The sequence below is a fragment of the Schistocerca piceifrons genome, chromosome 4, assembly GCF_021461385.2.
Source record: "Schistocerca piceifrons isolate TAMUIC-IGC-003096 chromosome 4, iqSchPice1.1, whole genome shotgun sequence".
NCBI lineage: Eukaryota > Metazoa > Arthropoda > Insecta > Orthoptera > Acrididae > Schistocerca > Schistocerca piceifrons.
The window spans coordinates 429,731,356-429,755,021 of record NC_060141.1 but is presented as its reverse complement, the minus strand read 5'-3'; the positions used below and the strand labels follow the sequence as shown (position 1 = coordinate 429,755,021).

The 23,666-nt window shown below is 38.8% G+C and overlaps 1 protein-coding gene across 1 annotated transcript; it reads left to right on the top strand.

Moving 5' to 3' along the window:
* Positions 1-6: 6 nt before the first annotated feature.
* On the top strand, positions 7-18,609 carry LOC124794942 (EEF1A lysine methyltransferase 2). Its single transcript, XM_047258656.1, has 5 exons — positions 7-276; positions 359-457; positions 1,751-1,835; positions 17,405-17,747; positions 17,836-18,609. The coding sequence occupies exons 1-5, from the start codon at positions 218-220 to the stop codon at positions 17,928-17,930; spliced, it is 681 nt and encodes a 226-aa protein (XP_047114612.1). The 5' UTR covers positions 7-217; the 3' UTR covers positions 17,931-18,609.
* The last annotated feature ends 5,057 nt before the right edge of the window (positions 18,610-23,666 follow it).

Below are 23,666 nucleotides of genomic sequence, written 5' to 3'. Positions count from 1 at the left end.
AACATATACCACGTGTGTCGCGTGAGGTCACTGGAAACTACAAACGTGGGATGTGTTTGGGTAGTGAGATGTTAATAGCGACGAAATGCTGTACCGCGTAGTTTCAAAATTATCACATCGAAACACACCGTCGCATTAACGAAAAGAAAGTGACGATTATATTTTGAAAGACTTATGAGTTGCCTGACAAGAAATATTAAGAATTGGGATTAGTAAAATGTCTGGCGAAGACGACAATGAAGAATTGGCTTCCTCGGAGCTTGGAACGATTGAATAGTGAGTAAACGTGATTGATAATATCATGTAGTAAGAAATCACATTACTCTGTTGTTAACTATTCTTTCTTGTTTTTGAATAGCTGGGACAAAACGTATTCAACAGAGATTCAGAATTTTGAAGACCATGGTGACATAGGAGAAGTCTGGTTCGGAGAAGACAGTGCATTGAGGGTTGTCAGGTAGTAATTAATGTTAAAAAATGCTCGTAGATGAAACTCGTACTTGTGTAAATATGTTACAACAATACTCCGTGAATGGGCAGCAAAATCTTGAGCGACATATATATTTAAAGTAATCCGAAAGGTAGTGAAGTACAGTTGGTTTTTGTAGGAAAAAGTGCTTTGTAAATCCCCACTGTAGAACAGCAGCAAAAATAATTATGATTATTTTTTTTTCCCCTCAAGTTCCTGACAAGTTTGGTAAGCTATGGAAGTTAGCAATATTATACGTCATTGGAATTGATCATGTAACCTTTGAACATACAGTGGGTACTAGCTAATCTGAAAGTAATAGGCCTTAGCTACTCTCACAACCATTGCATTCCTAGGAAGAAGGAAGGAAGCTTAGAGTTTTAACAACTCATTGCTGGCGAAATCAGTAGAGACAGAAAATGAGCTTGAATTGTAAATAAAATAAGAGGAAAAGAAAAAACTTGCTGCCAGTTAACAATAATGGGAGGGTCACAGGCCAACAGTTTCATGCAGTTAAAGTTAGGATAATAGTTGCAGATCATAAGTATTATGAAAGCAAGTTCGAGCCTTGGTCAGTTTATAGAAAACATCAAACATTAACTAATGATGTGAATGAGGGTGATCATGTAGACCCTGCTTGTGAATGATGTAGCATGTAACAGCCTGTCCAGGAATGTGAGAGGTTTATCATCAGGAATGACCTGGACACTCCTGGAACAGCAACAGTTCATGCTGAAGCTGACTCTGCTGCTGCTGTTGGAAAGAGTCAAGACAGGTTAGCAGGTTTTTTAGTGGAGAGAGTAAGGGTGGGCCACAATCACAAATGACTTAATTACTGGAGTAAGAAGTAAGAACATCATTAATGGCACTCCTTCCAGATGTGAGTTAAAGATATATAACAGGTATTTGAAACAAAGCTTGCTGCCTTTAAAGAGAATGTTCTCATTCATTCATCATGTTCCATGGTCCCAACATGTTGGGGAAACTACAGTGATGTTAAATTGAATAATGTTATATATTAAAATGTAGCACCAAGAGGTAGTTACAAACTGCATTACTAATTAGGCCTGACTACTGTTAAGTCACTATAAGTAAGTTAAGCTTAGGACTGCTCAAGCTAAGTTTAACAAAACATAGGCTAACAAAGGAGTTGCCTCGTATAAGAATCCAGATATCATTGTTGGCTTTCTTTGTACTTTGTTTCCGTTTAATATCTTGTCTATTTTCTGTGTTGTGTAACACGTGTCACTCATTTTTTGTTCTTGGTAATTATTTAAACAGGTGGTTATGTGATAATCCAGCAGTGAAAAGAGATGACAGGATTTTGGATGTTGGCTGTGGCAATGGAATGTTGCTCATAGAGTTGGTATGTGTTAAATATATTTTTTTAAAAAAACTTTGTCAGTAAAATTGCATTAAACCAGCACGAAGAAGGGTGCATGACAAATTTATTGCAGTAAAGTCACAATTGTAACAAGTAAAAAAGGAAGGAAAATGCTGTAACAGTTCACTTGCTACATATATCTGTTACATATTTCCACTGATAAGTTATTCAGGACAAGATATGTCCACGATTCCCAAAATTACTTATAAGGCCACAGACTGCCTGTTGGCTTCTCTCTCAGGTTCTTCGGCCGACATTTGTTTGATGATTTTGGCATTGTGGCAAGTGGCCAGCATTGTCAAAGCTTCACATTCCCATGCTGGTGGTGGGCTGAAGTCGATCTCATGGGCACAGATTATGTATATCTGGTGTGTCAATGCCTGAGGACTTTTCCATGCTTGTTTCCAATGCCATTTTCCCCTGCTACGTGCAACAGTCATTCACTGCAGCGTGGGAATCCAGAACTCGTTCACCTTGAGGCTTTCTTCTATCTTGTCTAAGCTGTTGTCGTGTTTGCTATAGCTTCTATGAACAAGTGAGTGTGATAGCTCTTCTCTACAGCAAGAACCTCCATGTCAGCAAATTTTATACGATGTGGTCGGTCCCGCACAGTGTGTGCTCCGCCAAGGCTGATTTCTCCAATTACCCCAACCTGCATTGTCACTTATGTTTGATCTGCCTGTCATTCTAACGTAGACTTTTTTGCATGTACATAGTATGCGGTATATTCCCAACATTGCAAGTGGGCTTCTTTTCTCTCCTTTGCCGGTCTGAGACTCTCTTTGATCTTCTTTGCTCATTTATAAATAATCTTTATGCCATTTTTGGATAATATATAGCCGATTCTGTCCATCACTTTGGGAATGTATATCGGAATGGCCATACCCAACATTTCTTTGTCTATTGTGTCACTTCACTAAGTGTTTGGTTCTGTGGCACTTCTTATATAACTGGTAGAGTACCCATTGCTCCTCAGAATATTTTCCGAGCAAGATGAATATGTGAGATGCAGCACCGCAGTTGCAGAATCCAACACATGGAAAGTGTATAGAGGAGGAATGGGTACTCCACCAGTTACATAAGAAGTGTCACAGAACCAAACACTCAGTGAAGTGACACATTGGAAGAAGAAATGTTGGATATGGTCATTCTGATCCACATTACCAGAGTGAAGGACAGAATCGGCCGCTTGTTGTGAAAGTATGGCACAAAGACTATTTATAAACGACAAAAGAAGATCAAAGAGTGCCTCAGATCAGCAAAGGAGAGAAAAGGGGCCCATTTACAATATTGAAAATATACTGCATACCAAGTACATGCAGAAACGTCTATGTTGGAATGACAAGCAGATCAACCAACATCAGGATCACCAAACATAAGCAGCAGTACAGGGTGGGGTAGTTGGAGAAATCAGCCGTGGTGGAGCATTCATTGAGAGAGACCTACCACATAGTATAAAATTCGCCGCCATGGAAGTTCTTGCTGTAGAGAAGAGCTAGTTGTGCAGAGAAGCTATAGAAATACACAAACATGACGATAGCTTCAGCAAGAAAGAAGAAAGCCGCGAGGTGAACATATCCTGGATTCCCATGCTGCAGCGATGACAGTTGAAAGTACTAAGGGGAGAACTACAGTGGGAATGAACACGAAAAGAACGAGGTGAACATATCCTGGATTCCCATGCTGCAGCGATGACAGTTGAAAGTACTAAGGGGAGAACTACAGTGGGAATGAACACGAAAAGAACCCTTGGACACTGATATGTCAGGTATATATAACCTGCAGCCGTGTGGTCGATTCCAGCCCACCACCACCAGCATTGGAAAGTGAAGCTTTGGCAACTACTGCGACTCACGCTGGCAAAACATCAGAAATATCATCAAACAAATGGTCGAAGAACCCAAGACAGAAGCCAACAGGCAGTTTGTCAACAACTGGCCATGAAAGCCTTAATAGTTTTGTATAAGGTCACACTTTACAGCAGAAATGATATTGATAAAAAAAGGGAAACACCTCCCCCCCCCCCCCCCCCCCCCCACACACACACACACACACACACACACACACACACACACACACACTCTCTCTCTGCAAGTAATCAGTCCTGTCCGTCCAACACAACTAATACTGTGAACTACCAATTAATGCTTGCTTTTTCATTTGCAAACGGGACATCTTATCCATCTCTGTGAATATTGATTCATCTACAGTGCCGATAGGAGTAGCAATGTGGCTCAAAAAGCAACAGCAATAAGCAGCAAGGACTGAAAACTTTACAAAGGGCTGTTTGTGAGTCAAGCTGGAGGCAGCCAATGGGTGGACAGTATGTGGTAGCCAGTGTGCAGCTGTTAATTGTGTACCTCCTCATGTCACTGACGTATGAATTAATCATATGTTTTGCAGTTAAATTTTTACTCTGAGGTGACAAAAAGTCATAGGATATCTCCTAATATTGTGTTTGACCTTTGTTTGCCCATTGTAGTGAAGCAGCTCAACATGGCATGGGCTCAACAAGTCGTTGAAAGTCCCCAGCAGTGATATTGAGCCATGCTGCCTCTATAGCCTTCCGTAATTGTGAAAGTGTTGCTGGTCCAGTATTTTGTTCAAGAACTGACCTCTCGTTTACGTCCCATGTTGGGCAATATGGGTGGCCAAATATTTCATTCAAACTGTCTCGAATGTTCTTCAAACCAATCATGAACAACTATGGCTCAATGTCATGGCACATTGTCATCCATGAAAACTACACCGTCGTTTGGGAACATGAAGTCTGTGAATGGCTGAAAATGATTTCCAAAGATTCCAAGTAGCCGAACATAACCAGTTCCAGTCAATGATTGGTTCATTTGAACTTGAAGACCCAGTCCATTCCATGCAGACACAGCCCACACCATTATGAAGCCACCACAAGCTAGCACAGTGCCTTGTTGACAACTTGGGTCCATGGCTTCATGGGGTGTGTGCAACATTCGAACTGGGAACCCTATTATAAGCTCTTACCAACTGAAACCAGGCCTCATCTGATCAGGCCACAGTTTTCCAGTTGTCTGGGTCCAACCAATATGGTCACAAGCCCAGGAGAGGTACCACAGGCGGCGTTGTGCTGTTGGCAAAGGCACTCACATCAGTTGTCTACTGCCATAGTCCATTAATGTCAAATTTTGAGCCGGTTGGTGTGGCCGTGCGATTCTAGGCACTTTAGTCTGGAACCGCGTGACCGCTACGGTCGCAGGTTCGAATCCTGCGTTCAAATCCTGCCTCGGGCATGGATGTGTGTGATGTTCTTAGGTTAGTTAGGTTTAATTAGTTCTAAGTTCTAGGCGACTGATGACCTCAGAAGTTAAGTCGCATAGTGCGCAGAGCCATTTGAACCATTCAGATTTTCTGTAAAATGTTGAAAAGGACACTCTTTCTTTGCTATGCTTTTAATCAGCAATTTTTAAAAACTTTATGACTTTGTACAGGGAAACAGTACAGATCATGCATTGCAACACTTCAGTCAAAGTATTAAGTATAAAGAATAATGAAAATCATGTGGCATTGCAGTTAGTATTTTGATGAACTTCAAAGTCCTTGGGTAGTATATAAAGAGTTGAATCTCAACTTAATTTTTTCTGAAGTGTTCACATGGCTGGTAGCCATCACTTACACACACCTTTCACTTTCACCACTACAGTGAATTGGTAAATAAAAGCCATGTGTATTGTTCCTCAAATAGTTGTTGTTGATCTGTAGATCAGAGCTGTAAACAAGTGAGAGCTGAAAACAGTTGTCAATCATTTTTCTTGATGTATGTGGTGTATTTCACAGTTAAATGTCTCTTTAGGGTAAAGAATTACAAGAGGCAGCTTTGGTGTACAAATGTGCTTAAATATCCTTATTCCGTTATTGTAAACTCTGCTGAAACAAAAGAAAAGATGCAAGCAGTAATGAGGTATGCATTAATACCCTTTTACATAGATACTGGTATATATAGATATAAAAATTCTGCAAATAGTTGTTTCATAAATAAATCCAAATACAAAGAAGAAAATTGTATTTTTAAAACTCTTCCATCTTGGATATAAATTTATTTGCTGTGACATCTTAATCCAAAAACAGAATGAGTTCTCTTAAAGGTGATATATAAGGTTTTTTCACAGCAGTTATTGTCAAGTTTATACAATCGTGCACTGTGACTTTATAATGATCTGACATCCATTGCTCTGATAACGTTGGAGAGGGGAACCCAAACAGCATCTTTGCTACTCAGCCATGAAAGGAATTGTGATTCAGCAAGAGACATGCAGTTAATCTCAGCTTCTTGAAATTCACGTGATACCTTGGAAATATGCCCAATACATCACTTTTTGTTGTATTTGAAAGCCACATACTGTTCGACATGCAGTTGTTCCCACAAAGCACTTTCATTAGCTTCTATAGCAACAATGCTCTCATTTGCATCTTTTGAGTCTCTTCACTAGAGCATTGACTAGAAATGCATGCTGTGATGGTATTTGTAGAACTGTGCCCATTGTACTGTAACTGTGTTCCAAGAAACCTACATACAGTTCAGTCTCTTGCAAAGAAACAAGATTAACTAAAATATTTCATGCAAGTAAACCTTCATGTTATTTACCAAGACAGAAATGTAATCTTTCCTTCCTTGCACAGACTTGAAAAATCATCATTTTGATAAAACCTCACCACATCTTGTTTCACAATTTCAGGTGACTTCTTTTAACCACTCCCGTGTTCTGGAGAGATTGTTACACTACTACTGCCTTTAGATTTTCTTGTTACATGTACCATGAGCTCTGAGAGATCAGCAGAGATCATACTCTGACAGTGATCCATGAAGGTGGAACCAGTGATAAAACCTGAATCTGTTCACTGCGAGTTGAACTCTACATTTCTGAGTGAGGAGTTCCATTACATCAGAAAAATGGTTGCACTGTTGATGTGGGCACTCTACAGAATTGACATGGGCACTCCACTGAATACAAGGCATTAATACGTTCTTTGTTTCTTTGCAGGAGATCAAATTGTATAAAAGATTCGTGGATCACATGAGCAGTACAGTGAGGCCAGTTCCTGGAACACAATCACGCCATGTGTTTCTAGTCATTGCTGCTAACACCATTCTAATGGAGAGACTAAAAAGATACAAATGGGAACAGCACTGTTGCTATGGAAGCTCATGAAAATGCTTTGTGGGAACAACTACAAGTCAGGGAGTATGTGGCTTTCAAATGCAATGAAAACTGGTACATGGTTCCCAGTTATCATACAAATTTAAAGAAGTTGAGAATAACTCCATGTCTCCGGATGAATCATAATTCCTTCTCTGGCCCAGTAGGAAAGATGCTCTTTAGGCCCCCTTCTCCAATGTTATATTAATATGAATGTGACATCATTACAAAGACACTGTGCACTTTTATATAAACCTGACAATAACTGCTATGAAAAAATTATATCTGTCACCTTTAAGTGAACTCATTTTGTTTTTGGATAAAGATGTCAAGGAAAATAGTCGTATGCAAGGTGGAAGAGTTTTAAAAATACGATTTCCAGCTTTGCATTTAAATTGTTTATGAAACTGTTCTTTGCAGAATTTTTATGTCTGTATATACCACTATATATGTAAAAAGTTATTAATGTGTCTCATTGCTGCTTGCGTATTTTCTTTTGTTTTCACGGGGTCCCAGGTTTGATTCCCGGCTGGATTGGAGATTTCTCTGCCCAGGGACTGGGTGTTTGTGTTGTCCTCGTCATTTCATCATCATCATCATCATTAGTGACAGTGGCTAGATTGGATTGTGTACAAATTGGACTGTGTAAAAATTGAGACTTTGTACGGGCACTGATGACTGTGTAGTTGACCGCCCCACAAACCAATCATCATCATTATCATTCCTCTTTGTCATTGTCAGATAATCGGTCTGTCACTATCACTGGCTCTCACCTACTCCCACTTACTCTTTCTCTTTATTCCTTCCCCCATGGCACTGTCTTCTTCACTCTTTTGCAAGCACTTTTCTGCCACTGTCAGCTGTGGTCTATTGCAACTGTGTCCTTTTCTTTCTCTCATGCTGCCGTTATCTCCTTTGCTATTTCTGTAACACGACCACTGTCTACTACCTTCCAGTATTTAATAGTTTTCCATCAGTTTACCACTGCCACTGTCTTCTTCTCTGTCAACATAAAAAAGCACGAATATGTTCACATGTCAAAATTTTTGGGAAAACTTTAAAAGACACGGAGGAAGGTAGAATGAGACAGCTCGTGCCCCACTTTTCAGTCAGAATCTTCTAAATAAACAGGAACACATTTGCATTTCTTGGGGCCCAATAGACGCATTCTTCCATTGGTTCCCTTTTTTTCCTCACTGCAGAAGAGCGTGTAACTCATATGAAAAGAAATGTATTAGTAAGTAACATTTAGATAGTTTACTTACACGAAATTGAAATAATGCAGAAGTAATTTTACACCTCAGACCATATTTTACTTGCAAAAAAGTTTTTCATGTGCTTCAGTACTACGACTTGGGGTTCCCAGATGATAACGGAGACACAGTACAGCATATTTCTCCATGCCGCATCACATTATAAATTAGGCTACATTTTTGCCTCGCTTCGAATTTTATGTGCATATTTTACATGTACAAGTGGGGTAATTTTGAACCTCTGTATCTTGGAAACATAAAGATATCAAGAAAAATTTCAAGGTTGTGTGAGATAAAGGTATTATGAATATATATAAAAAAATTCCAGCCACTTGCTGTACATAGCCATCTTGGAATCCTCAGCTGAGTTTTGGTCTGCTGGTTAAAAAAAATCCTTTTGTGGGGTTTTCTGAGCAACTGCCCATGAATTAATGATGCCTCTGTAAGTACCATCAAGCCCACCGTAGACCACATAAAGTACAAAAAGAACCAACCAATATGCTCTATTTGCTTAAGCCGGGGGAAGTAGGCCTATGTAATATTCATACTTTTGATCCTGTACTGTAGAATAGTGACATTAAGATGATCCTTCTCTTGGGTATACAAATGGTCCCCAGATCAAGGGCTACCAATAACACTTGACCCTGCCTTTTTATTGCAAGTGGAACCTGAGGTATGAGCACCGGAAAATCCCGTTTTCTTGCGCAGTGTTTCCGTCCACATTAGGCATGTATGCTGTGTAAGAATTTAAAGATTCTTAGAGAGACCTATGCAGGGGGGGGGGATTGTGTGTTTCACACAAATTCCTTATTGCTCAGTTCCAATGAATAAAACTTAGTGGTGTACTTCCAGCTGTACAGTATTTCAGTGCCTGGTCGAGTCATCTCTTTCATGTGCTGAGAGTTGTGCTGTTTTGTGTACTCACTGCCTGGACTCCAACCAGAAATGAAATATGAGACAGAAGTTTCTGGGCAGCATGATTAGGGAGCGTATCGAAATAAAAACGTTAGAAAACCAAATAAACAGGGATGGTGGTTTCAGCCTGAACATGGTGTGAGGTCTGTCACTGGCCATCACATTCTTCTCAGCTGAGAATCACTGAGAGAATGTAATTTTTATGGAATATCACTGAATTCTGAAAACAATACAGCATCAAACGGTGTAGTGGGCATCTGGAGTTGACTCACATTCATTTGTCAACCAGTAAAGCCCTGCCCCCAGTTCTTTAAAGAATAAAACAGCTGTGTATGTTAACAGCTTCAAACAATTGATTGCTTTACAAATGAATAAACATGTTAAATATTCGAAGTCAAGGATTTAAGATGCAAAAATTTAGGAAAAGGTTTGCAGTTGTGTTTAAAGTTCACCAGAAAATGTTAAGTGCTCTCATTATCAAATACAGAATGAATACAGTGCAGGTAATTTGCACTCATTTTAAGGAAAGGCTAGTTCTTCACACTTTTCAATGTTTTAAGACATCATACCTCCTGAGCTATATGTCATATAATCATATAATTTTGCAGGTAGTCTGTATTCAGTGGTATATGTTCATACCATCTGCAAAATCTACTGCAAATAGAGTTAGTAGTAAAGAAGTTATAAATTAAAACCTCATGCCTTACGCAGAAGTTTTCTGCGTGAACAGAAAAAAATGTAGGAATCAGTAAACTTTTTTCACATTTGCAGGGGAGTTAGTGAGTAAAAGTTTTGTGAAGGTTTCAAAATTATGCATAAATTTTGTTGGGAGCTGCTAAGTGCCCCCATTCTCAGATACTGGATGAATACAGTCAGGGTAATTTGCACACTGTGAGCTGTGCCACCTGAAGACATAAACACAGTTACTAACAGTAATACCTGTCTTACTGTGTTAAACCTTTAACATAAGATGATATCTCTTAATGGATAAATTATGACAGCGTGTTGAATTTTTAAATTCGGTCAGTCATCATATGAAATACTGAAAATCAATTTTTCCTTGTTCCTGGAATCAATTAGATAGCCAACCTGCAACTGGGGCTGCTACCGTGAAGCGTGAACTAGGTTAGCTGTTTAGTAATATAGATAGTGGTATGAAACCAACAACAGTTCGCATTCTGGTTGCATTCTAGGCAGTGGGTACACACTACAGCACAATTCGCAGCACCTGAAGAAGATGACTGGGTTGGTCATCAAAATATTTTGCATAAGATGAAAACAACTCGGTTGCTGAGAAACTGTGAGAGATCACATCAATGAATATTTTATTTATCTTAGGTTCCACCCCTCCCTCCCCCTCAGTCCCCTCAAAAAAATGTAGTGCTTGTAGTATGGAGTCACGCTCCGCAACCATAAAGCTTGCCCCTTTTAGTAATTTTAATAATCCAAATTTGTACAAAATTGGAAAGTAGAAAGTGCTTATAATAAAGCGTGTTGTGTGGATGTTTATCAGTATGGATTAGACGTTTGTACCAGAATTTGCAGCAATGCTAGTTGACATTCAGGCATGCATTTCTACAGCCTTTGCACAGTTTTATCAAGAAACGATACAAAGACTTTGAGATAAGTTTGATTGCTTGCTTGACGTGCTTCAGGAAGTGAACAAAGTAATCATTTTGTGCATACTGGAAGAACAACTTGTGGGTCTCTCTTGTACTTCCAGTACCAGTTTCATTGGAACATATTATCTTGTACAGTAACAATTATTTTTAAGAAATAAAGTACATGGTTTAGACTTGGCCTGTATAGGGCCATTCATTACGTAAACTAATTTCCTCACTCCGACTCCCATTACAAACTGGTAATAGTAATCACTAGTGACCAGATTATATGCATTTACATGTTGCATATTTGGCTCCTTTTCCCAGTTATTGCGCATTTTAACTAAAAACTAGTGACGATGAATATTTTCACTCTTTGTTTACAATATTTTAAAAATTTAGACAGACGGTCTCTTGCTTGGTCTAGTTTTGATGTCTTACAGACTGACCGTGACCTAGAACTGCATGCAATCACTGACTGAGAGGCCACTGCTATCATTACAGAAGAGGAACAGGACCATGCAGATAGTCAATGCTCCTTCGCCTGCGCCCCCCGTTAAGCCCCTCCACTGTCATATCATACGCGTCGGCAACGATTAAATTAAACTACACAAGCTTGTAGTCGCTCATCCATTGTGTCAGTTTAGCTTTCTATTTACTTGTACACATTTGAACATGTTTACAATGTGTAGTGTGTAACATGTCGAGCGCCATGTCTCCTGAAAAAAGAAACGACGTTTCTTGGGTAACTGACCATCCTGGAACATTTACACTTGATGGAATTGTTTTGTATTGTCAAGTTTGTGAGAAAAAAGCTTGGTGCCAGAAGAAAAAGTTTCAAATAGACGAACATGTCAAGACAAGTCTTCATATCGCAGGAATGCAGAAGACGGGACCACGACAACAATTTCTGACAACAGCAAGTTACAGTAACAACGGTTTGTCCAAAAGTAACCAAAAAAGTTGGTTTAACATGGATCTATGCGAAGCAATCATTGCAAGCAATATTTGTCTTCATAAACTTACAAACCCTATCCTCAAAGGGTTCCTGAACAAATATTGTTTAAATCAAAATATACCTACCAGATGAATCAACACTGCGTAAAAATTACATACCGACAACTTACATAAATGTTCTGGAAAAAATACGCAATTAACTCAAGGACAGCATTATCTGCATTTCAGTTGATGAAGCTACAGACACTTGTGGCCATTACATTGTAAATTTAATTGTCAGTGCTTTAAAAGAAGTGCCTTGTTCTTCCTATTTAGCGGCCTGCGAAGAACTTGAAAAAGTATATCATTCTAAAATTGCCAGATTTGTGAATGAGGGTATCAGAAAAACATTTCCAGAATCTTCTGCAGATACGAGTAAAAGGGTGTTCGTGTTTATTTCAGATCTGCTCGCTATATGATCAAAGCAGGAAAAGCCCTCCAAGTATTTTATCCCAATTTGACTCATGTGACCTGCTTTGCTCAGTGATTACATCACCTTGCTGAAGAAGAACGCTCCATGTTTGTGAATGTAAATAAACTGATTTCATCCACAAATAAATTTTTTCTAAAGGCTTGTACTCACTTCAAGACCTACAAAGAAAAACTTGTACTTTTACCTCCCGAACCAGTGGTAACTCGTTGGGGTACGTGGGTCGAAGCTGTGTTGTTTTACAATGAACGTTTCAAGGCCATTAGAGGGATAGTAAACAAATTCTATAGTGCAGACCAATCGCAAGCACCAGGTTATGCAGCCACCCGCCATCCACTGCGTACTTTGTCACCAATACCAGCAGGCTCCAAACTGAGCTGGCTTGGTGCTTTTGCTCCAAGGGGTCACCTGCTATGTGACTACATGCTCCTTGGTGGGCCATGAGTTTGATCCTGTGCCAGCTTGCTGGCACACACGGTTTCTGACTGTTTCTCGGGCTGTTGGGCCTTCGTGGCCTGTTCGGGCGAAGTTTTAGTTTTTATTGCTCGGGTGGGCACGAGCCGTCATGTTGTGTACCACAGTTTAAACACTATCTATCCCAGGCTGTGGTCACAGATCGGCTGAGCCATGAGGAGCTGCTACAGACATCACTCATGAGCAGTGCGACACATGCATCTGGCTTCTCCAACCATTTGTACGTCAGCAGCTACGACTTCCTACATGTGTTGCCTGCCAGGCAGGTGAAATACTGACATCGACATGCCACACACCGGGACCAACAGCCTTCTCTCCATCTTTGCTTCCAACCTTGTAACTGACATGAATAAAGAACTATTATAACCAGGCTTGTTTTACTGACAGTTGCCATACAGTTTCTGTCACCACTATCAACACACCCGCAGCCCATGCCAAGGGAGAGGCGGAGGGGGACTCTCCTCCTTCCTGATTTGCTATCAGCCGATTCACCTGTCACTAGATGTCCTGCCTTGACCATTTGATGATGTGATCCACGTTTTATACTAAAAATGTTTTATAACATTGGGCTAGCTTCAATCCTACTGCTTGCACAATAATGTGAATATGCATGTCAACATGAGAGAGACTGGGAGGAAGTGAATAATGCAGTTTCAATCAGGATTGTATTTTACTCCTTTTAATGTCTGACATTATATCCACATTGGTTTGTAATTGGCATAATCCGTATCAGTTCAGGCAGGGGAGTTACCTTCATAGCCTCGGATGTTATTGAATTTAGCATATGTTAAATTTCAGGAGTAAGTAAGAAACACGTAGTTTTTTTGTTTTCTCGAAAAAATTCCTGCCCCAAGATACAGGCCTCAATGATGACACTGCGAACACCATTTTAAAGATGCGAATTTCGGAAACATTTTTAAAATGCTGTATCTCTGTAACAGTTGTAGATATTTTATTAGAGATTTTTTTATTTGAAAGATAATTACTTTATGATTACAAAGGTATTCTCAGTTTGGACACATCTGTCATTCTTTTACTGTCACCTTTTGAATTTTTTTTATTATTTAAAGAAATTATTCCCTTTTTTTCTTTTTTTTTTTTTTTTTTTTCAAAAATGCCAATCCATATTTTTTTTCTTTTTTTTCTTTTCTTTTAATTGATGAGTACCATGTAGTACTATATTCTCTGTAAAGGACAGCTTCCACTTGTAAGTCCATTCTGGATTATTATTGCCATATTTGCCCGAGTATAAGATGACCCCCTGCCCCCATTTTTTTAAGACGCTCCTTGAGAAAATTTCTTTTGGACATGTTTTGACTAATCAGAATTAAAATCTGTTTTATTGACATAAAGAACCTACTAAAAAGTTAACATTATACCTATTCTAAGCTTAAAGTCATTTATTGATTGTCTACATTTTGATACTACTAAGAGAAATAAACAAAAAGTGATGGTTTACATTAATTTTCAGGCCGTTTTCTTTTCTACCTCTTTCGCTTTCTGGCCCTGTTGTCCGTGATATCAGTATTTTTTAATCATCATCATTCTTCATTGTCACAAATGTTTGGTTGGTTCTTCCAAATATGTTGAGATTTGTGAGGTTGTGGTTATGGTGGGACCTGAGAACACAGCTGTTTTTAGCTGGATACATATCAGATTTTGCTTCTGTACTGACATGTGAATGTTATAATGTCTCTTGCTTCCAAACATGTCGTCTGCTCACCACTCTCTCATTGGGTATGCAGAACCATTAGCTGACAGACCCCCTTTCGTTCCTGCATTGCAGCAAGAAGCATATAAGTGTGCAAGTCTAGGCTTTCACCGTCCCCTGCATTGAGTATTTATCCAATTTTAAAGTCATTTCAATTCAGGCTACAGATAGATTCTGGCAGACTACAGTTTAAACACGGCAGATGTTCATGAAAAGCCGAAATACACAGTACAAATTCCTATGATTGCCAGTACAACCCCCTTCCCACAGTCATCGTAGCTCTCAGCCAAGCTGCTCACCTTCTGTAGTGCTGAGCTTGAGCAACTGTGAAAAACTACAGTATCTTCTAGGGTGCAAGTGATATGTAACAACACTGATTAACACACAAATAAAAGATTGCAAGTACGATTCAGACCCATTCTCGAACTCTCTCTTGTCCCACGATCTAGTGTTGTCTGTTGGTACTGTCTCCATGATCAGTCTCGCTGCTGTATTTTATTCTTGCGATAACAATTCAGTCAGTTTAATACTATGTATTTCCTGTGTTATGCATTTCATTCCGATTAATTTTTCTTCTTGTTTCCACTGAATATCACCTTTATGTTCTAAAGCTGACTAAATGCTGCTGACAATTACACTTGGTATTGTAATATGGGAACAGTGACCGAATTTCTCATTTGCAATCCACTTAGTAAATAACTACAGTCTCTTATAACAAAATAAAATATTAGTCTGGGTTCTGAATCAAGAAATGTTTTTTGAAGGACAACATTTCCATTTCTGAATGTTACCTTTTTTTAAAAAGCAGCATTAATGTTTGCAGACGGTACCCATACATGTATGAGGACATTTATTGCAAACCTGATCAGATAAAACATAAGTTTGCTAGATGATAGAATTTAATGCTATTTTCCCCTATGTTTCACAAAATTGTCGAGTTTTAACCAGAGCAATAGACTGTAGTGGCTAATTCATAGTTTCTTGCGTATCTCTTGCTCTAGTGTCATGCGAATCAATTAATGTGATTGTTCGAGTAACGTTGATACTATATCAAATGCTTCAGCTTATTGGGAAATCTCAAGCCTGTTAGAATAGTAGTATTGTTTGCTGAGCCCTGTCATTCTGAATTCTTCTAAATTAATCTGCATGAGAACTCAGTAGCCAAAGCTTCATTTGTTTATTTCTCTCTCTCTCTCTCTCTCTCTCTCTCTCTCTCTCTCTCTCTCTCTCTCTCTCTTTTAAATCCCTTATTTTCTGGTATGGCAGATTATTTTCTGCTGCAGTACTTGTTACTCCTTGAATCACCATAGATTTTTTTCTATTCAGTTTCTCATTGGCCTCATTTCTTTTTCCACTACTGCCCTCTATTTCTCTTTTTGTTGTAAAGTATAGTGTTTTAAAATTCCTTTGCTGTAATCATATCATACTCTCATTTTACGCCTTCTTTACTCTCACATTTCATAACACTTTTTTATTTCTTCTCTTGGTGCTGTTTGTATTCCTTCAAGACACTCTGTAAGTTCTCCCAGACTTAAAGTGAATCTCTTTTGTGCAAGTCTGTTGTGTTCTTGCTTTCCTGATATTCTACTCTCTTTACTTTTCTCCTCATCAGAACTTCAGCAGACACCCCCCTCACACACACACACACACACACACACACACACACACACACACCACCTCCTCCTTCCACTGAATTCATAACACATCCCCAGCAGTTAATTATTACCACCAAAGATCTGTACTGTTGCTACTGTTAGTGAATTTCATATTGCCTTATTTGCTCCCTGCAAAAGTGTTGCAATTGTCAATGCAAAATTTCAGTATGAACACTTCAACTGATACTCTATACTCTACCAGTATGAGCCTTTGTCTTCTTATCTGTGAACTATGCAGCCAGGTATTATGGAATGACATACAGTCAACACGAAATCAGCACCATAGTTTTCTGAGACACAGAACACTTGAAAAGGATAAGTCTGTGAGTACCCTAGACCATTGATGGCATCTACATCTGGTAAAAAATTAAACCAGTAAAACACAGCACAGTCCAGTACACAGTAAAGACACATGGCTACTACAGTTCTACCATAAGCAGCGTGTTCGCTCGCTAACATTGGCAGCAGTTGCAAACAAGTCAATATTGGCCAATATCATCTAATTGTTGCTATTTTTTTCTGCTCCTGGCAGTGCCAGCATGGCAAGTTATTATTGTCATGGACAGACTATACGTACACTAGGAGAGGAGTAGCAGCTTGAAAAGTAGCGTCATTTTTCTGATGTTTTATATGTGCGTGTATGTTGTCTTTTCGTATGTTTTTGTTTGGTAATTGAAATACATATCAAATATCACATAATGTGAATTATGCAATATTAGACTTCTGTTAATCCCAAGTGCTGTACTACTTTTTTTATGTTGTTGCGTACTATAAGAAAGGACCACACACACACACACACACACACACACACACACACTGTTTTATTAATTTGTAAATGAAAGTGCTTTCCTGTTCCTGCAAATATTCTACAGTTTTGAAGATCTGTTCATTTGCTGTGATTGTTAAATAAGTATTAACTCTAAGTAGCCTATATAAACTCTAAGTAGCGTATATGAGTTCTTGTTTCTGCAGCCCATGGTCTAGTGGTTTGTGTTGCTGCCTCCAGGTCATGGGATCCTGGGTTCAGTTCCTGGCCAGGTCAGATATTTTTTGCTCAGGGGCTAGCTTTTTGTGTTGTCCTAATCATTTTATCTCATCTTCAGTGACTCGCATCTCACCAAAGTGACGTCAAATAGAAAGACTGGTATCAGGAGGCCGAACAACCCCAGACAGTGTATCTCCTGGCCAATAATGCCATATAATAATTTCATTTCATCAGTTCTTGTGTAAAATATCTATTCTATATTTCGTTCTTCCGGTATATTTCACATCTGTAAGGATTGCATTGCCATGAATCTGTGGAATAAACGGAGTATGTTATCTAAACTGAACATTATTTTTTCAGGCTCGTGAAAAGTTCTGTGATCTGACAGGCATTGATTACTCCCAGAATGCCATTGAACTAGCCAATGCTGTTGCAAGAAAGCAGAATATTGATATTAAATACTATGTCTGTGACATGTTGGCAAATTACGACGAGCTAATTGAGGGTGACACATTGCTGAAAGAGTATGACATTGTTTTAGACAAAGGTACATATGATGCAGTTAGTCTACATCCAGTAGATGCTAAGAAAAAGAGAGAAAAATATATTGAAAACATCCACAGGATACTGTCTCAAACTGGAATGTTTGTTATAACATCCTGTAATTGGACACAAGAGGAACTAATTTCTCATTTCAAAGCAAGTAAGTAGCTTCATGAAGACATGCATTCTTCGATTCTGTGGAGAGTAGTGAATGCTAAAATTTCATGACTTGATAATCTTATTTTCAGAATTTGAACTCCTTGATATCATCCCAACACCAAAATTTCAATTTGGTGGGAAAACTGGCAGCCTAATCACATCTCTCGTTCTTCGGAAATGCTAAATATTGTGCCTGTAAAAACGTTTGCAATGAATTTGATGCTTTTTTATGTTTCTATTAAAATATTACAAAGACAAGTAAGAATATAAAGCAATTTCATGCATAAGTAATGGATGTTATAAAAATTCTTTGTGCAATTATTTCTTCTTAGTAACTTTATTTTTAAACATTTGCTTGACAATAAGATGTTCCTTAGTTGATTTGCTGTTTATTTTAAGTGTATGTTTACTTATTGCTGTAACGTTACATGTGTTTCATGTATTTGTTGTATCACACAATTTAGTGAACAAGATATTGTTATTCATTGTAAATGCAAGTTATCATTGAGTGGACAGCAAGGTGAGGTAGTCAGTACAGAACTTGTACTTTTTAAGCAGAAATTTGTCTGAACACAATTATCTCCCTTTTGTAGGCAATTCGCTCTGATAATGGAAGACATCTTTCAGAATTTGAGTCCTGGTCTGGCACACAATGTTCATCACAGCATGTACCCAATTAAATGATAAAAATTTGTAATCCCATAAGATTTTCTTTCTTTAACTGAATGTGAAAGGCAAAAATGAAATGCTTCATAATTTTCTCTAACTGAAAGCAAAAAGTGTATGTAGTTATGCTCTTACTCACCTATTTATATCTTAATACATGCCTTTTCCCATCCAGTCTTGCCCTGTACTCTCCCTCCCTCCCCCCCCCCCCCCCCTTCCCATCCCACCTCTCTCTCTCTCTCTCTCTCTCTCTCTCTCTCACACACACACACCTTTTCTTATTGCAACTGTGAAGAAAAGGAATATTTAACTCCATACTTTTAGACATTCATCTTGTTTCTTTTTAGCTTGATCAAGTTGTTGCCAGTCTTGGACTAATTTTTTTTACACTCTAGGGCATAGCGAATGCATTAAAGTGTTGGAAATATATGCACCTCCATACGCATTAGTGTGTGTTTGCAAAAGAGTTTTCGTAGTTCACTGCAATAATTTTTTTATTTAGTTCCTCTTTATTTGGACAATTTAATATATGCAGTCTCAAAGTGAATAGTAGACTTCTAGGAGATCCCTGATACAACATATTTAACACAGTTTATACTGTTGCTGCTAAAAATATTGTGATTACAAAATCAAACTCTCCTGTTTGCAAGTAGTTTTATAGGCAAATTATTTTGCTAGTTTGTACACATTTAGGGTGAAACTTAATCCAGTTGAAAGGAAGTAGATAAACTTTGTAGTGAGTATGTGACATTTGTTCGGTTATCAATCTCAGGAGACATGTTATTGCCTTGCAATAATTAACTCAGGTATTTACTGTAGAAATGTAACTCTTGTTGTCAGATTGTTGCAGTGTTGTGAATATACTATTTATTTCTGCAGTTTTGCCTGTAGCTTATTCTGCACCATAAAGTGTCTTACATAAATGCAGACTGAAAAAGGCTGCACATTATTTATATAAAATGGCTGTTAACTTATTACCACATGAGCCTTTTTACAGTATTCTACTTTTTTTATTATATGTAGATTTCACTAAAACTATTTTGTACATGTTTGTGACTATCTGTAATGTTCTTTTTCATAAATCACAAATAAAATGCACCAACAAAGCAAAGCATTGTGATCATTCTGAGAAACATGTTGTTTATCATTGTTTGAGGATTTTTGGTGTACTTAAATAATTTGTAACTTAAAGGAAACCTCCCAGGGGGGCTCACACTTAGATATGTACACGGTGAACATGGGGCCCCAAAGCATTGCAATACTATTCCCTTTCCTGTGCTGCAATTTTACATTCTGTATCTTTCCGCAGACTTATTTGTTAGAACAGATTCCTGACTGACAGCCTAGCTCCTTCATAGGACATTGATTATGTCTTTTCCTACTTTCTTCCCATTATTTTACACCACATATTTCAGTTAACTTATGTTTGGTCAGCTCATCTGGGACTGACCTCTGCCTTTCCAAAAGTCGTTTACAGATTGTTTGGGTTATGTGGGTAAGGTTGCCCAATACCCAGCATGGTAGCCAGTCCATCTAGGATGGGGAGTCATTGGGTACCCATATGGTGGTTGTCCCAGGACCATGCAGTGATTGCACTATTGATGCCCAAGCTATCACATCACATTGCATGCTGAATACCTGTCCATTTGAGGGCTCCGGGCACTGGCTATAGAGCAGGTGGCCTTTGCTCTAGCTGAGTGGAGCCCTCGCTTGAAGTAGGTGGCATCAGTGTGGAAATTTGGTGTCATGAAATGACCAAAGCTATCAGCTGATGGCCTTGAAGCACCCACAATGTCTTCAGCAAGATCACAATTCAGTGCAGACCATTACACCCAGAGGAACTGTCCCTCCTTGGCCACACCATGCAATGAAAACAAAACCAGGTAACACTTTGCTAAGCCAAAGTTCTATGTGAAGAATGTTGAAAACATGTTTGGTGAGCTCTCTTCTCTTAGTAAATTACAAAGAGGTTTCATCTTCATTACGGCAGAAAATCTCCCTGGCATTACTATATTGTAAACAACTGATGATGTGCCTGTTACAACAACATTCCATATGAACATGATACAGGGATTAATTTTTCACCAGGACCTAACACTGTAGATGAATGAAGATCATCATGAACTCATGGAAAGGTGAGGGATCCACTTCGTATGTCAAGACCCACCAGTCAACAGATTTTATGTCAGCACATTCGTCCTGGCTTTTGAGGGGGCTTGCTTCCAGAGAAGGTTGAAATCATGGTTTACCAGTGTGGTGTGAACCGTATTTTCCACTCCCAATGCAGTGCTTTAAATGCCAGCACAGGGTGTATTCAATCTGGAAAAAACTTGGGAATTTTTTTCACCTGGGAGAAAACCTGGCAATTTTTTAGAATTCTAGGAATCTTTCATTGTTTTAGTTTTGAGTTAAATTTTTGTAATTTTGGCTGGTAAGAACTGATACGAAGAATATTACTGTATCCTGCTATTCTGGAATAATACTGCATCAATGAAACATGAACGAGAGAGAAATGAAAATAAAACTAAAATTGCAAAGAAATTAGGCCACTGGCTGTGTAAGCAGTAGCAGCCAGATGCTACCTGGAAAAATTTTACCAGTGCGCTCAAGATGCCAGATTCATGCATGTGCAGTGGCCCAGATCTTGTGGTGTGGGTAGGGGGGGGGGGGGGGAGTGTAGTGCCAAATTCATATTCTTGAGGAATAAAAATTGTTTCACAAAGTGCCGAGCATCCAATGCAAGCTGATCTATCCATTACTCACATGATTTTAAACACATACCTGTTGGCTTTTGAACACATTCTAAATTGATTTCTGAATGAATCTAAGTTGACTTTTGAATGCGTGCAGTGTATTGATGTGTCTGCCAGGGGAATACTCATTGCATCTAGAAATAAACTTTCTTGCAGACAAAAGGGGATGGGGCTATACAAGCTGAGAGGAATAAAGCCGAATGGATGAATGCCAATCGCTGTTTGTCAATGTGGTTGACTGGGTTTGTGAATGATCACCGTTGCTATGATTAATAACGAAGTCCATAGATTCAGACTACCAGAGTGGAAATAAACGACTAACAGAAATTACAGGTAACAAAGATTATGCATTATCGTCTTGGTGTATCCAAGAAAAAGAAATTTTGACAGAAAATTTTTGGCCAGATCTCTACACTAGTTAGGGCCAGTTGTACAGCCCCAGGCTAGCAACTGCTTAAGTTCTATGTACATCTACATCATACTCCACAACCCACCTAGTGGTGTGTGGTGGAGGGTACTTTCAGCACCATTATCTGATCCCTCCAACCCTTCCACTCGCGAATAGTGTGTGGGAAGAATGATTGTCGATAAGGCTCTATATTGGCTCTAATTTTCTCCTTGTGGTCAATATGCGAGATGTATGTGGGGGAAAGTAATATGTTATCTGACTCCTGAAAAGTGCTGTCCCAAAATTTCAATAGTAAATCTCTGTAATGCACAACATCTCTTTTGTAATGTCTGCCAGTGGAGTTTTTTAGCATCTCCATAACAATTCTCTCGCCAGCTAAACAATCCCATGACGAAATGCGCTGCTCTTTGTTGGATCTTCTGTAGCAGTTCTACCTGATTGGGATGCCAGATAGATAGATGAACAATACTCAAGAGTCGGGCAAACAAGTGCCTTGTAAGTTACTTCTTTTGTGGGTGAGTTACATTTCCTTAAGATTCTTCTGATGAATCTGAGTCTGGTGTCTGCTTTTCCCTCCATCTGTTTTATATGGTCATTCCACTTTTTCCTATGCATGCGCAATATGTTACGTGTATTTACATTCAGGGCAAACTGCCGGAGTCAGCACCATTCACCAATTCTCTGCAGATAATTTATACTAGGAAGCCGCCCTACACAAGGATATTAACAAGACTTAAGCAGAAACAAAAACTAAGATTCATTTTCTAACCACTAGTCTACACAGTAAAATACACACATACAGTTCACTTCTTTGCAGAAGCATGTGAACAAAAAACAAACAACTGGGAGTAGCGCGGAAAATGCGTTGTACGAACCCGTATAAACTCCTAACCACAGAATAATCACAAAATAAGTAAACTGCTGATGCTGTCGGGGTTAGTGACATTAACAGGAGAATAAGTTTTTATAATGGCAGGAATAGTTACAGAATTAGTGGTTACAAGATTGTTGGTTAGAATGAGGAAGGAGACGAAGGAGACTGTATCTGTGTATTTTACTGTGTAGACTAGTGGTTAGAAAATGAATCTTAGTTTTTGTTTCTGCTTAAGTCTTGTTAATATCCTTGTGTAGGGCGGCTTCCTAGTATAAATTATCTGCAGAGAATTGGTGAATGGTGCTGACTCTGGCAGTTCGCCCTGAATGTAAATACATGTAACATATTGCCCCGACAGCATCAGCAGAATGAGGAAGGAGGAATATGACGATTCAAATTTATATAAAAGTTTCGTACTACTACTTTTCGATCTCATGCTTGAGAAACTCAGTCATATGATTGAAATGTGAAACTGTTTCCTAACATAGAGCATTTTGCTTGTAGTTGGCCTAACCGGCATTTGATAGTGGTGCTCCGTGAATTATGTTCTGTCCTGTTATAAAAATGACCTTTTATACCAAAACAGTCTCGTTTATTTGGTGTTTGTTACAATTTCTGCAATATTAGAAAGGCCTGTTTTGTTGTATCTAGAAGACAAAATAGAAATCAGATTGAGAAACCACATTAGTTTTTGGTACTATTTGTACTAACAGCTTTTTCAGTGTTATACGACGACATTTCGATTTTTTACGTGGCAAAACGTTTGACGAACTTTGATGAGATAGTAGATTCTTTCGCGAAAAGGAAAGCATGCCAGGTAAAGTTGTAGCAAGATTGGAGAAATGCTAGGACCTAATAATTGAAGAAATGTGTACTGTCTTGCTTATCTCTTGTCTTTACCGGTTCTGTGTATCCAATATTTAATTTTATGTCGCACAAAACAGCAAGTTAATCGCTAATAGTCAATAAAGAGTTCAAATTTTCTGAAGAGTACTTGTTCTCCCCATTACAAATAATACCACCCAGTATTAATTGCGAGGGCAGGGTGTCGAACCGGCCGACTGGGAGCAGAAGAGGCACCACAGTCTAGTATTGCCCCGGTTCGGAAATATCGTCGTTTTGGGGCTGGTGCGCAACAGTCTGAGTTATAGTGGGGAGGTGGGTGTCTCCACGTGACCCGTGTTTGCAATTAGTGATTTGGCTGTTTCCTCTCCGTTT

Excerpts from the sequence above, each read along its gene's own strand:
- LOC124794942 (XM_047258656.1), top strand. The coding sequence starts at position 218 with ATGTCTGGCGAAGACGACAATGAAGAATTGGCTTCCTCGGAGCTTGGA. Across the intron at positions 458-1,750 it reads AGTGCATTGAGGGTTGTCAG|GTGGTTATGTGATAATCCAG; the intron begins GTAGTAATTAAT and ends TTATTTAAACAG. Across the intron at positions 1,836-17,404 it reads GAATGTTGCTCATAGAGTTG|GCTCGTGAAAAGTTCTGTGA; the intron begins GTATGTGTTAAA and ends TTATTTTTTCAG.